The 19,263-nt window shown below is 58.8% G+C and overlaps 1 protein-coding gene across 1 annotated transcript; it reads right to left on the bottom strand.

Annotated features, from left to right (window-relative positions):
- Positions 1–366: 366 nt before the first annotated feature.
- Positions 367–13,446, bottom strand: SERINC2 (serine incorporator 2). The gene is made up of 10 exons (XM_064398448.1): positions 13,293–13,446; positions 5,301–5,462; positions 4,394–4,581; positions 4,213–4,292; positions 3,965–4,102; positions 3,679–3,848; positions 3,172–3,262; positions 2,924–3,059; positions 1,613–1,840; positions 367–1,126 (listed from the first exon to the last, which is right to left on the bottom strand). The coding sequence occupies exons 1-10, from the start codon at positions 13,329–13,331 to the stop codon at positions 988–990; spliced, it is 1,371 nt and encodes a 456-aa protein (XP_064254518.1). The 5' UTR covers positions 13,332–13,446; the 3' UTR covers positions 367–987.
- Positions 13,447–19,263: the final 5,817 nt, after the last annotated feature.

The raw sequence follows: 19,263 nt of genomic DNA, 5'->3' as shown, positions 1-19,263 counted from the left end.
CCCGCACCAGCGCCGGCACCTCCTGCCAGGGAGAGCCCCCACCGAGGCCACCCCCTGCTCTGTGCCCCAGCACCTTGCGTGCCCCACACAGAGCTCACCCCATCCCCGAGCGCTCCTGGGCATGGTCTGCACCCCGCGCTGTGCACCCCGCGCTGTGCACCCCCTTTGCTCACCGCCACCGCGGCTCTCGGAGTGTCACGGGCTGGCAGTGGCATCCAGGGCTCTGAGTTTCCATGCCCAAAGCGATGCCAGCCCTGCCTGCCAGCCTCGGGCAGCCAGCTGTGCCCCCGGCATGGAGTCAGTTTAAAATACCCCACTCCCTCCTCCTGGGCACCCACCCACCAGGAAAGACTCCAAACAGCCAAATCCAAATAAACCGTGTTTATTCCAAACGAGACTTTATTAACGAGGCAAAGAGCTGGGGCCAGGCCAGCGCAGCCTGTGGGACACCTGACCTGTGCCCCAGAGAGGACAGGGAGCTGTGCTCCTGCTGGGACAGCCCCGAGGAGCTGGGGCCACCACCCAGGCTGGCATGCAGCAGGACCTCTGCCCCCAGCCAGAGCATTTGTTTCCCTCCAGGCTGTTTGGGGACACAACACCTGGGTTCTGGTACCCAGCCAGACCCCAGAGACCCCAAAAGGCACCAACAGGGACCCATCCCTCACAGGGCACCAGCAGCTGGTGAGAACCAAACCCTCCCCAGGCAAGGCAGCGGTGTCTGCTGGGCAGAAGGGTCTGGAGGCACTGCCAAAGGCACTACACAAACACGGAGATGATGAGAGCTTTAAAACCACCCTCAGGTCTCTCTCAGCCCTTAATTTTCTCTGCTTGGCACTTCATCCCTTTCAAATTAAAACAAAGGAGCTGCAAGAAGGCACAACCCAGCACAGCAGCTCCTGCGTGCAGAACTGAGGCTGAGGCAGAGCTGGGGCTGTCCCCAGCCTCAAGGGACAAAGCCACGACGGCAGCAGCACGTCCAGGGCCACCTCAGCTGAAGTCCCGGTCCGGCAGCAGCAGCGGAGCCACCAAGGTCCAGAGGTAGAGCAGGAGCCCGGCCCAGCTGGAGCAGATCTTCACCCACACGGCCGTCCAGGGGCTGCTCAGCACCTGCAAGCTCTCATCCGGCCTGAAACAGCCAACAGGAGGGTGGCATCCATCGCTGTGACACCCTGCCGGTGCCCCGGGAGGGAGGGGTGCCCCAGGGTACATGGGGGTGCCCGGTGGCTGCTGCCACCCCGGGTGTGACCCCAACACTGCAGCCATCCCTGAGAGTAACCCCACTGCTGTGGCCACTCCAGGGTGTGACCCCACTGCTGCAGCCACCCCGGGTGTGACCCCAACACTGCAGCCACTCCAGGGTGTGACCCCACTGCTGTGACCACTCCTGGGTGTGACCCCACTGCTGCAGCCTCAGCCTTGGTCCCTGCTCCCCCTCCTCCCAAGGGATCCCGGGCTGCAGCAGAGGATGCTGACAAGCCCTAAAAGTAATTAAGGCCGCTAAGGGAGCCGGTCCAGCAGCCTCACACACCTCAGCTGTGCCCAGCACCAGCACCCCGGGAGGAGGGGAGCTGCAGGAACGGGCACAGCCCTGGGTGTCCATGGCAGCTCTCACCTGTACCAGTTGGTGAGGGTCATCATGATGTAGAGAGCGGCGAGCAGGAGGCAGAGGTGGAAGAAGGTGTAGCTGTAGGACACGCCGTCCTGCTCGTTGTCGTAGGCGCGGTGCAGCCCGCCCTCCTCCGCCCCGCCCGGCCCGGCCCCGGCCCCGGCCCCGGCCCCGGCCCCGCTCTCCTCCGTCAGCATCAGCTTGTTCACCTGCGGGTGGTCCGAGGAGCGGAGGCTGCGGGCACAGGGGCAGCGGGATCAGCACCACTGGGCACTGCCCCATTGCGGGCTTTTGTCCTTGGGGCCGTCCCCGGGGCAGTGTGGGGGATGTAGGCTGTGGGGAAACCCTAAAAACGGTGACTGTGGCCCTTAACCAGCTCTGCAGCTCTCCTGGAGCCCCTTTAGGTACGGCTCGGGGCAGTTTGGGGTAGGCAGGTTGTGGGGAAACCTCAAAATCTGTCACCCTGGTCCAAAGCCCCTCCCCAGCTCTCTCAGAACCCCTTCAGGCACTGAAGGCTGACTGGAACCTCGTCCAGATCAACAGAGAGAATGAAGAGCAGGGTTTTGCCCCTGGGTAGAACAACCCCAGGCTCCAATGTGGAATGGGAGCCACTCAGCTGGAAAAGAGCTCTGGGAAAGGCCCTGGGGGTGCTGCTGGGCACCGGGGGGAACACGAGGCAGCAAATGTGAATGCTGCAGAAGGTGAGAGGTGTCCTGGGCTGGTCAGGCAAAGCTCTGCCTGCAGGTCAAGGGAGGCCATCCAGTGATCCGCTCTGATAAGGCCACCCCACGGCAGGGGTTCTGTCCTTGGGGCCATCCCCAGGACAGGCAGAGCAATTTAGGGCTGTGGGGAAACCCTAAAACTGTGGCTGTAGTCAGGCCTGTGTCCCTGGGGACAGGGATGGCTGGACAAAGAGCCTGTGGTGACAAAACCCCTGCACCAAGGTGTGACCTCCCCTCCAGCAGCCCCTCCCATGGCTCTGTGCTCGGGGCTGGGACTCAGGGCTGGGGCTCTGGCTCGGGGCTCTCTGTGGGGCAGGGGGATGTGAGGGGCAGCAAGGACAAATGCCATCAACCTGCAGCCCCTGACAGCCTGGCCAGGGAGGCCGAGGCAGAACCAAAGTGCAGCCCCTGCCAGGAAAGTTCCTCCTGTGGGGGCTGCAGAGGTGCTGCCTGAGCCCAGGGCACAAAGGCCTGGGTGCCTGTGGCCCTGCCAGCCCTGCCCAGCCCTTGGCCATCTGTCCTGCAGGCTGTGCCCCCTGTACGTGCTGCTGGCTGCACACGCCAGGGCACAGCCCTGTCCCCAGGGAGTGCTCACCTGATGAAGAGGGTGCAGAGGATGAAGATCACCAGCCCCACAATGCTCGGGGCGTCCCACCAGGTCGTCAGTGGCTCGGTGGCTGTGGCTGAGCCAGTGCTGTTCCTCACCAGCAGCGTGGGGTTACAGCGCTGGCCTGGGGGGACACATGGGTGAGCCCCCGGGGACACAGAGGGACAGACACCCACTGCAGTGAGTGCTCCTGCCCCAGCCATCCCTCCCCAAAGCCCAGGCGGTGTCTGGCTTACTCGGCACGTTGGCCAGGGCGGCCCAGGTGACGTAGATGGTGTAGAGGGTGATGAGAGATGCCTGCAGCAGCCCCGAGTGTGGCTGAGCCTCCTGCAAACACAACAGTGCGTGCTGGGGGTGCTCCTGTACCCCGGGGTGACACAGCCCCAACTGCTCCTGTACCCCAGGGTGACACAGCCCTAGGTGCTCCTGTACCCCAGGGTGACAAAGCCCCAGCTTCTCCTGTACCCTGGGGTGACACACCCTCAGCTGCCCCTGTACCCCGGGGTGACACAGCCCTGGGTGTTCCTGTACCCCGGGGTGACACAGCCCTGGGTGCTCCTGTACCCCGGGGTGACACAGCCCCAACTGCTCCTGTACCCCAGGGTGACACAGCCCTGGGTGCTCCTGTACCCCGGGGTGACACAGCCCTGGGTGCTCCTGTACCCCAGGGTGACACAGCCCTGGGTGCTCCTGTACCCCAGGCTGACACAGCCCTGGCTGTGGGGTGCTCCCCACTGCCTCACCTGGATCTTGGGCAGGATGGACACAACTGAGACGATGAGGCAGAGGATGAGGTTGATGCTGATGAAGGCCTTGCCCTCTGTGCAGCCCTGGGGCTTGGTGTAGTAGACGTAGAGCAGCACGATGGCCGCGATGGAGGCGGCATAGAAGATGAAGGTGACGGTGCAGAGGGCTGGGGGAGGAAACCAAAGAGGCTGGAGCAGAGCCCCCAATCCTGGCCAAGCTCAGCCTGACCCAGCCCTGGGATGAGCCGAGCCCCAAAATCACGGGAGGTGCCAGCACACCCACCTGCATACCAGCCCTTGGCGCTGCCCTGGTCCGCGTTGCGCAGCCAGCGCTGGCTCCAGGAGTGCGCCAAGTCGATGAGCAGCACGAGCTGGATGAGGATGAACAGGAAGGAGCCGACCACACCAAAGTAAAACCAGACTTGAGGGGAGGAGAAAAACCAGCTGAGAACAGGGCAAGTGAGACTCGGGGGCACAGCCCTGGCTTTGATCCCGCGCAGAGGTGCCGGGGGGACACGGGCAGCTCCTCACCTGAGGTGAAGGTGCCGTCGGGAATGTAGAAGGCTCCCACCGTGATCCCCACCAGCACCAGGAACTTGAGGAACCAGAAGCTGTGGGAGGAGAGAGGAGGCATGGTGTGCAGCTGGGGGACAGGGATGGGGGTCCTGCCCGTGCCCACCCCGGCACCCAGGGGCCGTGGGGCCACACGCACCCGTTCTGCAGGGCGGCTCGCGGGTCCTTGCTGCTGCGCACGCACACCATGAGCACGGCAAAGAGGAAGAAGAAGGCGGCCATGGCGAAGCCCATGCGATACACGGCCTTGTGGCCCAGGAAGCTGCTGCAGTCCACGTTGGTCTGGACCCCCAGCACCGACCCACTGCCTTCACAGAACCCGGGGAGCTGAAATAGTGATGGGAGCGTGAGCGTCACCTCAGCACGTCCTACAGGGATTGATGCTTGTGGGAAGGTCTGCATTGGAGATCCACTGGTTGGATCAAAGTTCAGCTTCTCCATTGTGAAGCAGCCTCAGCTGTGGCTGACCCTGGACCTCTGGAAGTGTCCCAGGCCAGGCTGGACAGGGCTTGGAGCAGCCTGGGACAGTGGAGAGTGTCCCTGCCCATGGCAGGGGGTGGAAAGAGATGGGCTTTGAGATTCCTTTCAACCCAAACCATTCTATGACTCCACACCCACCACGAGCCCTGGTGCCACCAAGGATGGGCCAGATCATGACTGCTCCAATGCCACTGGCCTGAGGTGACACAGATAAAGCCACCCAGCCGGTCAGTGCAAAGCTGGCATGAAAACAGCTTTTCCCTAAAGCCCAGCTCTGCTCCTTCCACCTCCCTGACTTGCAAGTCGTCAGTTGACCCCCCAAAAACAGGATGTAGGAAACTTTCCTGGGAGACATCTGGGAAGACTAAAAACTGCATTAAATGATCCCACTGAGACTTCCCCTCAGTAGAAAACCAGGGCTAATAATGCCAGCTCCCAGTGAGATGCTCAGAAAAAAGAGGAACAGAAGCACATCATGACCCAAAAATTCACTTTTTTTGATTCAGCCCCAAGTCCCCCCCACAAGCTGGGTTGTTTCTTCCCAGTGACCTCCAGGAGTTCTTTACCTTGTGCAACTCCTTCTCCACGCCCGGGATTATCATGATGATGGACACCAGGGTGCCGAGGAAGAGGAAGAAGGTGAAGAGGAGGCGGGAGATGGTGGAGTTCTTGGCCGAGGGGCAGCAGCCACAGAGCAGGCACGGGGCAGAGCCACAGAGACACGACACCTGCAAGGAGAGAAGCCCATGATGAGGGGGACAAACTGGCCCCAAAATGTGTGCCCAGCTCGATCCTTAAGGAGATCAGCCTGGGAATCCACACTGCTGCCTAGAGCGACTCACACCACAACCCACAGCCCACAGGACCTCACAGAAATGGCACCAAATTCCCCAAAAATGCTGCTGAAAACCAAAAGAGCTGCAGGAACAGCCAGTGGAAAATGACACCCAGAGTCTGGAGACACCCTCATGTTTTTTGCTCCATGCAAGGACCTGGTCAAAGCAAGCCCTGCCTTGTAGGAGCCTCCTTTTTGTACAAAAATGAGGTTTCCAAGACAATTTCAGGCTGCCCTTTCAGTCCAGTCCAGGATGGGAAGATATTGATATCAGCACCATGGGGGAAGCAACTCATCCTGCCATCCTTCCCCTCTGCAAAGGCCACTTGACAGGTGGGGAAACTGAGGCACAGCATCCCCAGTGGGTTCTGGAATCCCAAATCCAGCACAGGCAGTGCTGCCAGGTGCACCCCATTGCAGAGACTCCCACTGCTGTGCCAGAGCAGGGAAATCCTGGCTGAGAAAACCCAAATTCACTGACAGCAAAGCATTGGTGGCAGTTTCCTGCGCAGGGACAGTGCAGAATAAACCTTGGAACAGCTCCTCCCCTCCTGGACTTCAGCACAGCAGGCAGGGGAAGGGCTCTGCTCTCTCCTGCTGTTGAGGGATGTGCATGAGTTGTGTGTTTATTATGGCCACGTGTTTCCAAATCAGGGCCTGAGCTCAGTGTTAATTAAAGATGGCTCAGTATTGACTCAAATATACATTTCTCATTGTTGGAATCAGCGTAAAAAATGGACATGGCAGAAAACAAAACCAGGTGTGGAGCTGCTGTGTGTGGCTCCCTCAGCAGATGCCACCACTTTGATGCCCCCAAATCATCAAAGGTGGCTTTGAATATTTTTTAAACATAAGCACACCATTATTTGTGAAAAATCCCCTCATTCCTGACTTATTCCTCTTATCCCATGTCAGCCCCACATCCGTGCCCCATGAACAGCTGTGTTGAGCTGATGGCACCCACAGGAGCTAGGGTGGGTGAGAGACCCAAGGGATCCCACAGAAACTCTCATCCTGCCCCTCCAGGAGCTGCTCAGAGGCATCATGTCATGTTTTCAACTTGGCAGCATGGGAAAATGGCTTTCAATTAAAGACTGCTTCATTTCAGCCTCATTAAATGCACCACGTGCATCAGAGTGCATTAAAATGCGCCAGCATGACTGTATTTCCCTTCAAATTAAAAAAAAATACAGAACAACAAAAATCCCTTTAAATGCAGAATTACTGCATCATCTGATGCAGCAAAGCCCCTCAGTGCTCCGTCCACACCTCCAGCTCCTTCTCTTTCAGTGCCAACTGAAACAAAAAGCACCAGTCCCAAAATCAGCAGATCAGGACAGGAAAATCATGAGGTTTGGTGTTTCTTAGCAAGGTTTGGATTTGGGGGTTCAGATCATCCCATCCCACCCCTGCCATGGCAGGGACACCTCCCACTGTCCCAGCTGCTCCCAGCCCCAGTGTCCAGCCTGGCCTTGGGCACTGCCAGGGATCCAGGGGCAGCCACAGCTGCTCTGGCAATTCCAGCCCAGCCCCTCCCCACCCTCACAGGGAACAATTCCCAATTCCCAAGATCCCATCCATGGCTGCCCTCTGGCAGTGGCAGCTATTGCCTGTGTCCTGTCCCTCCATCCTTGTCCCCAGTCCCTCTGCAGCTCTCCTGGAGCCCCTTCAGGCCCTGCCAGGGCTCTGAGCTCTCCCTGGAGCCTTCTCCTCTCCAGGTGAGCACCCCCAGCTCTCCCAGCCTGGCTCCAGAGGGGCTCCAGCCCTGCAGCAGCTCCGGGGGTTCCTCTGGACTCTCTCCAACAGGCACAAGGTTTTTGGGAGCCCGCAGCATCCCTGGAGGTTTGTTTTGCTGATGACTCTCACACAGCCGAACTCCCTGGCTGTATCTCAGGTTTCACAGCCTCCTGCAGCTGCTGAGGTAACGGGATACAGCATCTCCATCCCACTGCTCTGCTCCGTTGCACAGGAATCCTGTGGATTCCTTTTAGGATACCCTTTTAGGATCATTCCCTGAAAGCTCCTTTACAGTGAAGCAGAGGAACCCTTTGTGCCACTCACTGACCCCTCCAGCTGCCTGGGCACTCCTGATTTCAGTCTTTTTCTTTAAAAAACAATGGTTAACAGCAAGGAAGACACTCCCAGCAGTGCTGGGCACTCTGATTCTCCTTCCAAAGATTGTTAAAGTTGCCCCAAAATGTGAACACGGTGAAGGGACAAAGAGCAGGATGGAAAAAGCCAGCTAGGGAAGTGGCTGCAGCAGCAGGGGAGCCGGGGGTTAATGAGGAAGTGTCGGTTTTCAGCTGCTGGTGGATGATTAAACTCTCCGGTTTCACTGTCGACTTCCTCCTTGAGCGCAGCTCACCTCAGCGGCACTCGCACCTCAGGGCTGCTCCCATCCCTGCTGCCCGGGGCCCAGGAGAGCGCGGCCAGAGCGGGACAAGGGAAACGCCACATGGGCCCCAGATACACAGAGACAGCAACAGCACCCCAAATACAGCCATACAGCAACAGCACCCCAAAACCAGCACCCCAAATACACAGAGACAGCAACAGCACCCCAAATATACCCATACAGCAACAGCACCCCAAAACCAGCGCCCCAAATACAGCCATACAGCAACAGCACCCCAAAACCAGCGCCCCAAATACAGCCATACAGCACCAGCAACCCAAAACCAGCATCCCAATAACAGCACCCAGCAACAACACCCCAAAAACAGCATCCCAAATACACAGAGACAGCACCAGCACCCCAAATATACCCATACAGAAACAGCACCCCAAAACAGCGCCCCAAATACACAGAGACAGCACCAGCACCCCAAATATACCCATACAGAAACAGCACCCCAAAACCAGCGCCCCAAATACAGCCATACAGCACCAGCGACCCAAAACCAGCATCCCAATAACAGCACCCAGCAACAACACCCCAAAAACAGCATCCCAAATACACAGAGACAGCACCAGCACCCCAAATATACCCATACAGCAACAGCACCCCAAAACAGCGCCCCAAATACACAGAGACAGCACCAGCACCCCAAATATACCCATACAGAAACAGCACCCTAAAACAGCGCCCCAAATACATGCATACAGCAACAGCACCCTAAAAACACTTATACAGCAACAGCACCGCAAAACCAGATACAACAACAACACCCCAAAAACACCACCCCAAATACACCCATACAGCAACAGCTCCCCAAATACAGCCATACAGCAACAGCACCCCAAAAACAGCACCCCAATAATTTCACCCCAACAACAGCACCCAAACTCTACCAGCTGAACTACACCAACACCAGCCCAACACAACTGATCAAACTACACCAGTCCAACACCACCATCCCAAAAATACCATCCAGCAACATCACACCAAACCCACCACCCCAACAACACCACCCCAACACCAATCCAAAACCACCCACCTAACACCACACCAATGACACCAACCTACACCACCAGCACAATTACATCATCCCAACAACACAACAGCCCAACTACACCAACACCAGATCAACTACAGCAACCCAGCTACACCAGCACAACTACAGCAACCCAACACCAACCCAGCTACACCAGCCCAACTACACCTGCCCAACACCAACCCAACCACAGCCCGACACCAACATGACTGACCGAACTACACCAGTCCAACATCACCAGCCCAAAAACACCACCCCAACACCAAGCCAAACCACTCCAATTACATCATCCCAACTCCACCACCACAACAGCACCCCAACATCACCCCAAGAACACCAACCCACCCCACCAATCCAACTACAGCAGCCTAATTACATCATCCCAGCTCTAATTACATCACCCCAACAGCCCAACTACACCAACACCAGCCCAACATGACTGACCAAACTACAACCTGCACCACCAACCCAAAACCAGCCACTCAACATCACCAACGCTGACCCATACTACCAGCCACATTACACCACCCCAATTACATCATCCCAACCACACCATCCCAAAAACAACAGCCCAACTACACCAGCCCATCACCCCAACAACTCCAACCCAACACCAACCCACCTACAGCACCCCAACAATATCAACTCAAACATACCCACCCAACATCACCCCAAACCACCAAGCCACACCACCATCCCAACTACACCACCCCAACAGCCCAACTACACCAACCAACCTACACCAGCCCAACGTCACCCCAAGAACTGCAACCCAAAAATACCCACCCGACACCACCCCAACATCACCCCAAGAACACCAACCCACCCCACCAGCCCAACTACAGCAGCCCAATTACATCATCCCAACTCTACCACCCCAACAGCCCAACTACACCAACACCAGCCCAACACAACCAACCAACTCCACCAGCTCAACATCAACCCAAAAACACCCAGCCAACATCAGCCCAACTCTACCAGCCCACACCAACAACACCAAGAACACCAACCCCACTATGTCACCCCAGTACCAGCTCAAAAACACCCACCCAGCATCACCCCAACACCACCAAGCCAACTGCACCACCCCAATTAAATCACCCCAACTACACCACCCCAACAACAGCAGCCCAACTACACCAACCAACCTACACCAGCCCAACGTCACCCAAAAACACCCACCCAACATCACCCCAACAGCACTGACCCACAGCACTACCCCAATTACATCACCCCAACTACACCACCCCAACAACAGCAGCCCAACTACACCAACCAACCTACACCAGCCCAACAACGTCACCCCAAGAACTGCAACCCAAAAATACCCACCCAACATCACCCCAACAGCACTGACCCACAGCACCACCCCAACAACAACAACTGTAGGAATGTGCCCCTGTTGGCAAAGTGACAAAACTGTCCTTTGTCCCCCAAAAAAGGAAAGAAGCCCAGAAGTTTCTCTCATCGATTAGGGTAAAAAGCCACCCCATAGGACCTCAGGGACTTCACCTCAAACTTAAGGGCAGCTAATTGGAGAGAAGCCAAAAAGTCCTGCCTGACCAATTGAGTAGAAAAAGATAGAACAAAAGAACTAGGGGCTTTTGTGAAGTGTTTTTACCAGGAGCAGATCTCTGCACCTGACTCAGGTTTTTCTGTTTGTTATTTTGCCTTTTATTTGTGTTAGAAACAAAAAGCTAGGGGCTTTTTGTTTCTAACACTGCAGCAGAAGCCATCCTTCTTATTTTGTGCCCCCAAAAGTAGCTGAGCTACCTTAGGTGTATTATATGTTCCTCCGAGAGCTTATAAGACCTGGGTCAAAGAAGAAAATATAATAACCAACCCAACTACACCACCCCAGTTACACCACCCCAACTACATCACCCCAATTCCATCACCCCAGCTAGACCACCCCACCACAACCCAACTACACCACCCCATCTACACCACCCCACCACCACACCTGCCAGCTGCCTTCACCCCGGCAGTCCCAGGTACACCCAGAGTGAGTCAACCCAGAGCGATGCCGAGCAGCCGGTGTTCCTCTGCTGCCAAATTAACGAGCAGGCAGGTTAATCAGCACCCATCCCACCACATCCCCACAGCCTGGGGAGCTGGTGGCCTTCCTGCCTGGCAGGGGCCTTGGATTGGTGCCACGAGGTTGAGTGTCCCCAGGGGGTGTCTAAGGTCTGTCCAAGCCTCCAGGGTTTGCTCTGGCTGGGGCAGCCTTCTGCTGGTAAGCCCAAGCCTGTCACCCAGCAAGGGAGCTCAGAATGACCACAGTGCTCATGGCAGCCGTGGGCAAAGCCTGGAGAACCACAGGAGGCAGGGACAGAGAAATTCTCCTTTTGTGATTCAAGGTTTCACGCAGGAGCAGTTTGTAGGGGAAAGCACTGAAGGAAAGGCTTGGAAATCTCGTGGTGCTGTGACTCAAGGGATGCAGGCAGAGCAGAAGAAGTTAGTCAGGATGTTCTTGTTAAAAATAACAATAAAAGAAAAAAAAGGACTAGGGGGGTTGTTCAGTTTGGTTTGGTTTTTTTTGCAGTGTTGTGGTTTTTCAGCTCAAACCGGTGCTAGAACAGCCCCTTCATCAACCAGGTCCACCAGAAGGAACAACAAAATGAAACAAAAGCTTGTTAAAAATAGTAGTTTTTAATAATTACACAGACTAGGGGGAATGTTTCATTCAGTTTGGGGTTTTTCAGTGTTGTTCTTCAGCTCAGACCTTACAAAAACAGCCCCTTCATGAACAACTTCCACAGGAAGGAACAGGACAATTAAACCTATACAGTGACTCTACTGTTACCACAGTCTGAGCCACAACAGTTTTTGGGTAAAAAAAAATCCAGAATTCATACAGAAACCTCCACAGGCCTGCTCTGGAGTAACTCCCTGCTTTCCCAATACCTGTCCATAAGGAGAAGCACAGGAATGTGTTACAGAGGGTGGGCCTTGCAGGCCACCCTCCCTCCCATCCCTCATTTCCAAACATCCTGGTCGTTAAACCTCCAGCACTCAGAGCTCAAGCTGCAAAACAGGTCCCATTCTCAGGTCTCCAGGCTGGCAGCTCCCAGGCTGGTTCCACTGCCCTGCCCTGGCTCTGTGCCCACAGGTGAGGCACCGCCAGGGCAGGAAGTGCTGGTGTGGGCAGGTGCCTGCGTCACCCGGACCACACACTCCACGTCACAGGGCACAGCACCCCGAACACACAGCCTGAGCCTGCCATGGCCCATGGCACCCCAAATCACAGCCTGAGCCTGCCCTGGCCCACGGCACCCCGAACACACAGCCTGAGTCTTCCCTGGCCCAAGACACCCCAAATCACAGCCTGCACCCACCCTGGGCCATGGCACCCCACACACAGCCCCCTGCACCCCTATCCTAGTTCCTTCCCTTCCTGCATCCCCACTTTGGGAACCAGGCAGGACCCCCAGCCTTTCATTGCATTCCGGGGCCAGGACCCCCCACTCCTCCAGGGCCAGCAGGACATGGCTGCTCTGGCTCCCCACCTCCCCCAGGCGCCCCGGGGTGGGCCACCCACCCCATTCCCCTCCACCATGGGCCTAGAGCTCTCTGGAGCGAGCTCTCTGTGTCTCCCATGGATACCACAGCTGCAGAGGGATTCCCCTGCTCCGAGAATCCCTCACACCCCTCCAGCCACCGAGGGATGCACGCCTGAACCCCCCCATATCCTGGGGTGTAACCCCTGGGTGTGCCCCACATCCCACCTGTACACAGGAGTGCATCCTCCGGGGGTCCCCTGAATCCCCCTGGCTACACAGGGCAGGCAACATCCTCTCGGGGGTCCCCTGAATCCCCCTGGCTCCACAGGGCAGGGAACATCCTCCGGGGGTCCCCTGAACCCCCCTGGCTCCACAGGGCAGAGAACATCCTCTCGGGGGTCCCCTGAATCCCCCTGGCTACACAGGGCAGGGAACATCCTCCGGGGGTCCCCTGAACCCCCCTGGCTCCACAGGGAAGGGAACATCCTCCGGGGGTCCCCTGCATCCCCCCATTTCCAGAGCTGTGTCCTGCGGGGGGTCCCCGTATCCCTGCGTACACAGGGGTGCATCCCCCCGGGGTACCCTGCATCACCCTCCCGGCATCCCTTGGACCCCTCCGCGTCCGGTGTAGCGGGGCACATCCCCGGGGTGCCCCCCAGCCCTCCCCGGCTCTCCCTGGACCCTGCTCCGGAGGCGCAGCGGCCGCGACTCGCCCGCCTCGGGCCGCGCCCGCCGCTGCGGCCCCGCGACTGCGCCGGGCCCGCGCCCCGCTCCGGCGGCACTCACACAGCTGAGCAGGGAGCAGACCCCGAGACAGGCCCCCATCGTGCTGCCGCCGCTCCCGGCTCCCGCTCCCGGCTCCCGGTGCCCTCCGCCGCCGCCGCCGCCCTGGCTCCGCCCGCACCGGGAGCTCGGGGCGGCCGCGCCCGCCGCGCCTCCCCCGGGGCGGCCCCGCGGCGGCGGGGGGACAGCGAGGGGGAACCGGGCCCCTCCCGCCCGCAGGGGGGTCCCTCCATGGCTCCTCCATCCTCACTCCAGCCTCCTCTCCATCCTCTCCCTCTCCCTTTCATCCTCCTCCATCTCCCCTCCGTCCCCGATTACTGCTGAGGGGATCCCACCCTCACCATGGGGACATCGCCAGGACTGGGGGGATGGCCAGGAGCCGGGTCTGGGCTGGAAACAGCCCGCGGGAAGGGGTCATGGAATTCCAGAAGGGTTTGGGTGGGAAGAGACCTTAAATCCCCTCCCACTGTGCCAGGTACTCCCAGCCCCAGTGTCCAGCCTGGCCTTGGGCACTGCCAGGGATCCAGGGGCAGCCACAGCTGCTCTGGCAATTCCAGCCCAGCCCCTCCCCACCCTGCCAGGGAACAATTCCCAATTCCCAAGATCCCATCCACGGCTGCCCTCTGGCAGTGGCAGCCATTCCTTGTGTCCTGTCCCTCCATCCTTGTCCCCAGTCCCTCTGCAGCTCTCCTGGAGCCCCTTCAGGCCCTGGGAGGCTGACTGGAGCCTCAGGAAGTTCAATAAAGTGAAAGGGCAAAGTTTTGGCCCTGGGGAGAACAATCCCAGACTCCACTATGTGGTGGAGGGCACTCAGCTGGAAAAGAGCTCCGGGAAAGGCCCTGGGGGTGCTGCTGGGCACGGGGGGAGCACGAGGCAGCAGCAAGTCCGTGCTGCAGAGGGTGAGTTGTCCTGGGCTGTGTCAGACCGAGGGAGGGGACCGTGGTCAGCACTGGTGAGGCCACCTCAGAGTGCTGTGTCCAGTTCTGGGCTCTCCAGAACAAGTGAGATGTGGGTGAGCTGGAGAGACTCCAGCAAAGGGCCACAAAGGTAATTCAGGGTCAGGAGTACCCCATGGAAAGGGTCTGGAGTGTCCCATGCATGAGGAAAGGCTGGGAGGCTGGGGCTGATCGGCCTGGAGAGGGGTTTGGGTGATCTCACTGACATACAGAAACACCCACTGTTCTACCAAGCCACTGGAGGAGTTTGTCAGTTGGCTGAGCTTGGCTTCCCCTGATCTGTCATCCTCAATGTGCCCAGAAATGCTTCCCAGGATTAGCTCCATCACCTTCCTAGGGATTGAGGAGAGGCTGATGTGTGCACAGCTCCCTGGCTCCTCCCTGCCCTTCTGGAAGGTGGAAGTGACATTTGGTTTCCTGCAGCCTTCCAAGCTCTTCTCTCCATCCCCAAGATTGGTGAAAGGTCATTGAGAGCGGCCTCACAGTGCCACCAGTCCCTCCCTCACCCCTCGGGGCGTCCCAGCAGGACAGGAATGGTTTTCAGTTTGCTGAAGCATGCCCTGCTCTGAATCCTCTCCCATGGAGGATCTGTGTTCCCTGGTGCAGCCTTTCCCTGCAGGATTTCTGGATTCTCTGGAGCCTGAAGATCAGGCTGGCAAGGGGCAAAGGCAGCATTCCTTTTCTCTGCCTCAGGCACTCCCCACCTCACGGAGAATGGACCCGTGTTTTGCCTCATCTTGGCTTTTCCTCATCTTGTCTTTTTCTCCTGTAGGAGCCCTTCTGCTGGATTTGGCACCACACCTTCCAGCTCCAGCACTCCCACCACCCCCAGCCCACCCAGCAGCCTGGACCCCCTCCCCTGCAGGGCCAGACCCGGGGCAGGGGGCTGAGGGTGGCACAGAGCAGGTTTTTCCTGCTCTTCCTGCCCAGCCAGGGCCTGGCATGACCTCCCAGGGCAGTGAGTGCTCTGCCATGCATTAATTCAGGGCTGGGATAAACCGGGAGGTGCCAGCCCACTTCCAGACCCTAAATTTAGGCAGAGGAGAAAGTCCATGAGTATGTGACAGCAGCAGACTCGGGGGCACAGGGCTGGGCCACATGTCCCCTTGTCCTTGAGGAAGAGGAGGGTGTCACACTTCTTGCTCCAAGGTAAAGCTCCGGGGTTTGGCCCCAGGTCAGCAGTTGGCACAAATCAATAAAGGATTATCTGAGCCTCTGTGGGCTCCCAAAATCTGCTGGCAGGGCACAGCCCTGCAACAGGAGAGGTCAGCACCCGAAAACTGCTCTGATCTCAGCTGCTCTCAGGTTTCTCCTTTCCGGAGGCGCTGAGCACATCTTGCCCCGGGCACGGGTCTGGCAGCGCCCCGCGGCCCCGGCCACCCGGGCTGGCTCTGACACAGCCCGGCACGGCTCAGGGGGCTCTGGCAGCTCCGCCTGCTCCTGGCTGGGTGCCAGAGCCCTGTGACATCCGCAGCGGGAATGTCCTTCAGTCCCTGTCCCTCGGAAGGACACATGGGCCGGGCAGGTGTTTGTCCCCTCGTCCTGCTGTCCTCGCAGGCACATGAGCTCGCTGGCACGCCAGGAGCAGGAATCCTTCCATGCACCCTGGAGGGACCAGTCCCGCCCCCGTCACTGTCCCCTGGTCCCTCTGACGATGCCACCAGATGGCAGTGGCGGAGTGAGGCCCTGCCGGACACCGGGGCGGTCACCGAGCTCCGTCCCTGCCGCTCCCGGAGCGCCACGGGCACGGCTGCCAGCAGGGAGAGGGTCCCCACCCGCCTGGCAGCGGTGTCCCCCACCAGAGGCCACCCTAGTGCCACCACCCCCCGCATCAGCCCCGGTGTCCCCATCTCGGTGTCCCCATCTCGGTGTCCCCTTCCCGGGAGGGGCCGTGGGCAGCGAGGGCCGCCCCGGGCCGGGCGGGACCAGCGCTGTGACAGCCTTGTGACAGCAGTGTCACAAGTGACAGAGCCATGACGGGCCCCGCACAGACCAGTTTCACTCACCCCGCTCACAGGGGGGTGAGGATCGGGAAATGTGGCGTGGGACCAGAGCTCAGGGACATGGGGCTGCCTGCAGCCGTGCCAGCCCGTGTCCCACGGCTGGGAGCATCCCTGCATCCCAAGAAAACTCTTTTATTTCCCCTCTGCCTCCCTTCTGCTTCTTCTCCTGCATCCCTCAGCATCCCCCAGGCATCTTTTATTCATCAGAGCACCCAAAACCTCAAACATGGTTCATGAGGGCTCAGGGCCCCATTCCTGCCCCCCAGAGGGTTGTAGGGCTGGGGGAGCAGGGCCGGGAGCAGCTTGCCAGGGATGCCTGGGAAAACAAATGCTCTCATGTGACTGTATCTGGGACAATACCAGCTTAGCTGTGGGTGCAGCCAGCAGGAATCCTGCTGCTCCCGAGCCCTGCTAGTCATGGATAAACCTACATTAGAGCAATTAATAATAATTAATAATCAGGACTGCATTTGGAAAAGCAGCTAAACCCAGCAGTGCTCTCCAAAGCATTGTCTAGACAGGGAAATGCAGCCGTGGCACAAGGTGCAATTTTGGGGTGACAGGTTTGGGGTTGACAAACCCCTGGTCTGTGGGGCTGCCCTGCCTTGGGCATCCTGGGGGCTCCAGGGTGGGATTTAGGACACACAGGGTCCTTCCCCTCAGCCCCCAGCTGCAGTCAGGCACATCCCAGCCTTGGGGGTTGGGGTCCCCCCACCCACCCTGTGCTGCAAGGAGGGGCAGGAACGGAGCCCCCCAGGTGCCTCTGCTCAGCTCTGCTGCCTCCCCCCAGGTGAGAATGGGGACAGGCACAAAGCCCGGCTGGGATGGGGAGGGTGGGTGCAAAAGGGCTGAGATGGAAGCACCCCCTTCCCCTGGTGTGAGGACGCCTCTGAGGCGGGCGGGGAATTGGTTTTCCACTGAGCTGCTCTGTGATAAACAGACACACACACGGGAGCAACAGGCAATTGCTGGGCCTTTAATTACAGCCAGCCAGGGTGTTCAGGGTCACAAGAGCCAGGATTCAGAGCCAGGGGAAATGAGGGGGATGATTTCCAGGAGGAACACTGCAGGAATCTGCAGAACCTTCTGTGCCTGAGCTCCTTTGTTGTCCATTTCATCCACCAGGACCCTCCTGTCTTCCCAGCCCAGAACATCTCAGATCCCAGAATTGTGGATAACAGAAATCCTGAGCTGGAAATCCACAAGGATGAGTGGAAGGGGCCCACAGGATCATGGATTCCAACCCCAGGCCCTGCCCAGACACCCCAACAATCCCACCCTGGGCGTCCCTGGAGCATCCCAAAGGCTCCTGGAGCTCTGGCAGCCTCGGGGCCGTGCCCATTCCCTGGGGCACCAGCCCTGCAGAGCTGCCCAGCACAGGAGCCTGATGGAGCCCCAGAAAACCCTCCGAGCCCTCTGACAGCCTTCCCACCCCTGGCATTGCTTCTGGCAAACTCACTGAGCAACCAGGAGCCTTTTCAAGGACCTTTTGCCAGTTGGAGATGTCTCAAAGGCCACTGGGGTGACACAGAGGCTGAGGGGCTGTCACTCAGCCTGTCCCTTGTCGTGTGCTGGGGTCTCCTCCCCGCAGCCCCTCCTGTCCAGGGGGATGAAGGGCTGGAAACGCTGTCCTTGAATCCTGCTTTGTCCTGGGCTCCCAGACACAGGGACAGCTGGGAGAGCTGCGGTGCCTCCCCACTGAGCTCGGACAGATGCTGTTTGTCTTTCTCCTGACGGTGCCCAGACGCCTGCCTGGTGATGGATGGCAGTGTCACAGCAGAGATTCTGCGCTGTCACAACCACTGGGCCTCTCATGGGCTGGAAAATTTGGAGGGTTACTCCACCGTGAGCTGCATTTCTTCCCCAAGGATCCGAGTCACAGAGGTGGCAGGGCGAGGAGCCTGCAGGAGGAAGCAGCAGGGTGAGACCTTGCTCTGAAGGTGTCCTTCATCCACCTGGCAGGAGGAGCTGCTTCTTCCCTTCCTTTCTGCCTGTTGTTCCTGCTTGGATCCTCAAGACCTGAGCTCCTCAATTTTCTTTCCTGGTGTCCAAAGCCACTGAACATCACCCAAAGCCACACAAAGACACCCAAAGTCACCCGAAGCCACCCAAATTCACCCAAAGCCACTGAACATCACCCAAAGAGACCCAAAGTCACCAGCCTTCCTCCCAACTCCCTCACGGGCCTCCCTGAGCCCCTCCACTCATTCCCCACGTCCCCTGGCTGACAGGACGTCTCCAGCTGGGTGCACAGGAGCCAGGGCAATGCTGTGGGCATGTAAATTTGGGAGAGCTGCCCGAGGCACGTTTGGTTTTTGAGCCTCTTCATCTGCAGCCTTAGCGATTCTGCCTCTGGAGGAAGGGTTAATGAGCCATGGAGATCCAATTAGACTTCTCTGCTCGACCTTTCACCTCGTTCTTGCCAGTTAAAACCAAAAACAGAAAAAAACCCACAAGTGGCGGCGTGGAGACAATTAGATCAGTGTCTGCTTAATGAGTTCATGGATCCAGCAGCAATATCCCTGTTTGACAGGAGAGGCAGGAGCCGAGCTGAGCCCACCCCTGTGCCCTCTTTGCAGAGCCTTTGCGGGGTGCAGATGAGCCCCCCGTGGTTTGGGGCTGGCTGCCTGCACCCCAGGGGCTGCCAGGGCTGTTGTTTGTCAGCCACAGCAGCCAGCCGGCCTTTCCCACCGCGCTTTTGCAGGATCGGGGATCCTAACCAGCTCCAGATGCTCGGGATGGGTGGGAGCAGCGCGGAGAACCGCGGGGTGGGAGCGGACCTGGCGCTGCAGGGCGGGGACGAGCCCGGACCCCGCGGAGCACCCGGGGTGACAGATGCCACCAGCGCGGGGCTGGCGGGGTCCCCGCGGTGCTGGCAGCCCCCCCGGCCCGGCGTGGCTGCGGCGGCGCTCCAAGCCCCACGTGGCCGTGCCGAGCAGATTTTGCTTGGCTGCCTGGGCTATATTTAGCCGCCTGTAAAAGGGGTTAGCGAGCAGCGCTGGAGCCAGTGGCACA

This window comes from Passer domesticus, chromosome 24 (genome assembly GCF_036417665.1).
Source record: "Passer domesticus isolate bPasDom1 chromosome 24, bPasDom1.hap1, whole genome shotgun sequence".
In the NCBI taxonomy this organism is placed as follows: domain Eukaryota; kingdom Metazoa; phylum Chordata; class Aves; order Passeriformes; family Passeridae; genus Passer; species Passer domesticus.
The sequence above is the reverse complement of the archived record's forward strand: the minus strand, read 5'-3'. Positions and strand labels throughout refer to the sequence as shown.

Bases quoted from the DNA above. Each gene is read 5' to 3' on its own strand.
- SERINC2 (XM_064398448.1), bottom strand. From the start codon at position 13,331: ATGGGGGCCTGTCTCGGGGTCTGCTCCCTGCTCAGCTGT. The intron at 4,103-4,212 runs GTGAGGAGCTGC...CCTCCCCTCAAG, and splicing joins CGACGGCACCTTCACCTCAG to TCTGGTTTTACTTTGGTGTG. The intron at 1,841-2,923 runs GTGAGCACTCCC...CTGTGCCCGCAG, and splicing joins CTCTGCACCCTCTTCATCAG to CCTCCGCTCCTCGGACCACC.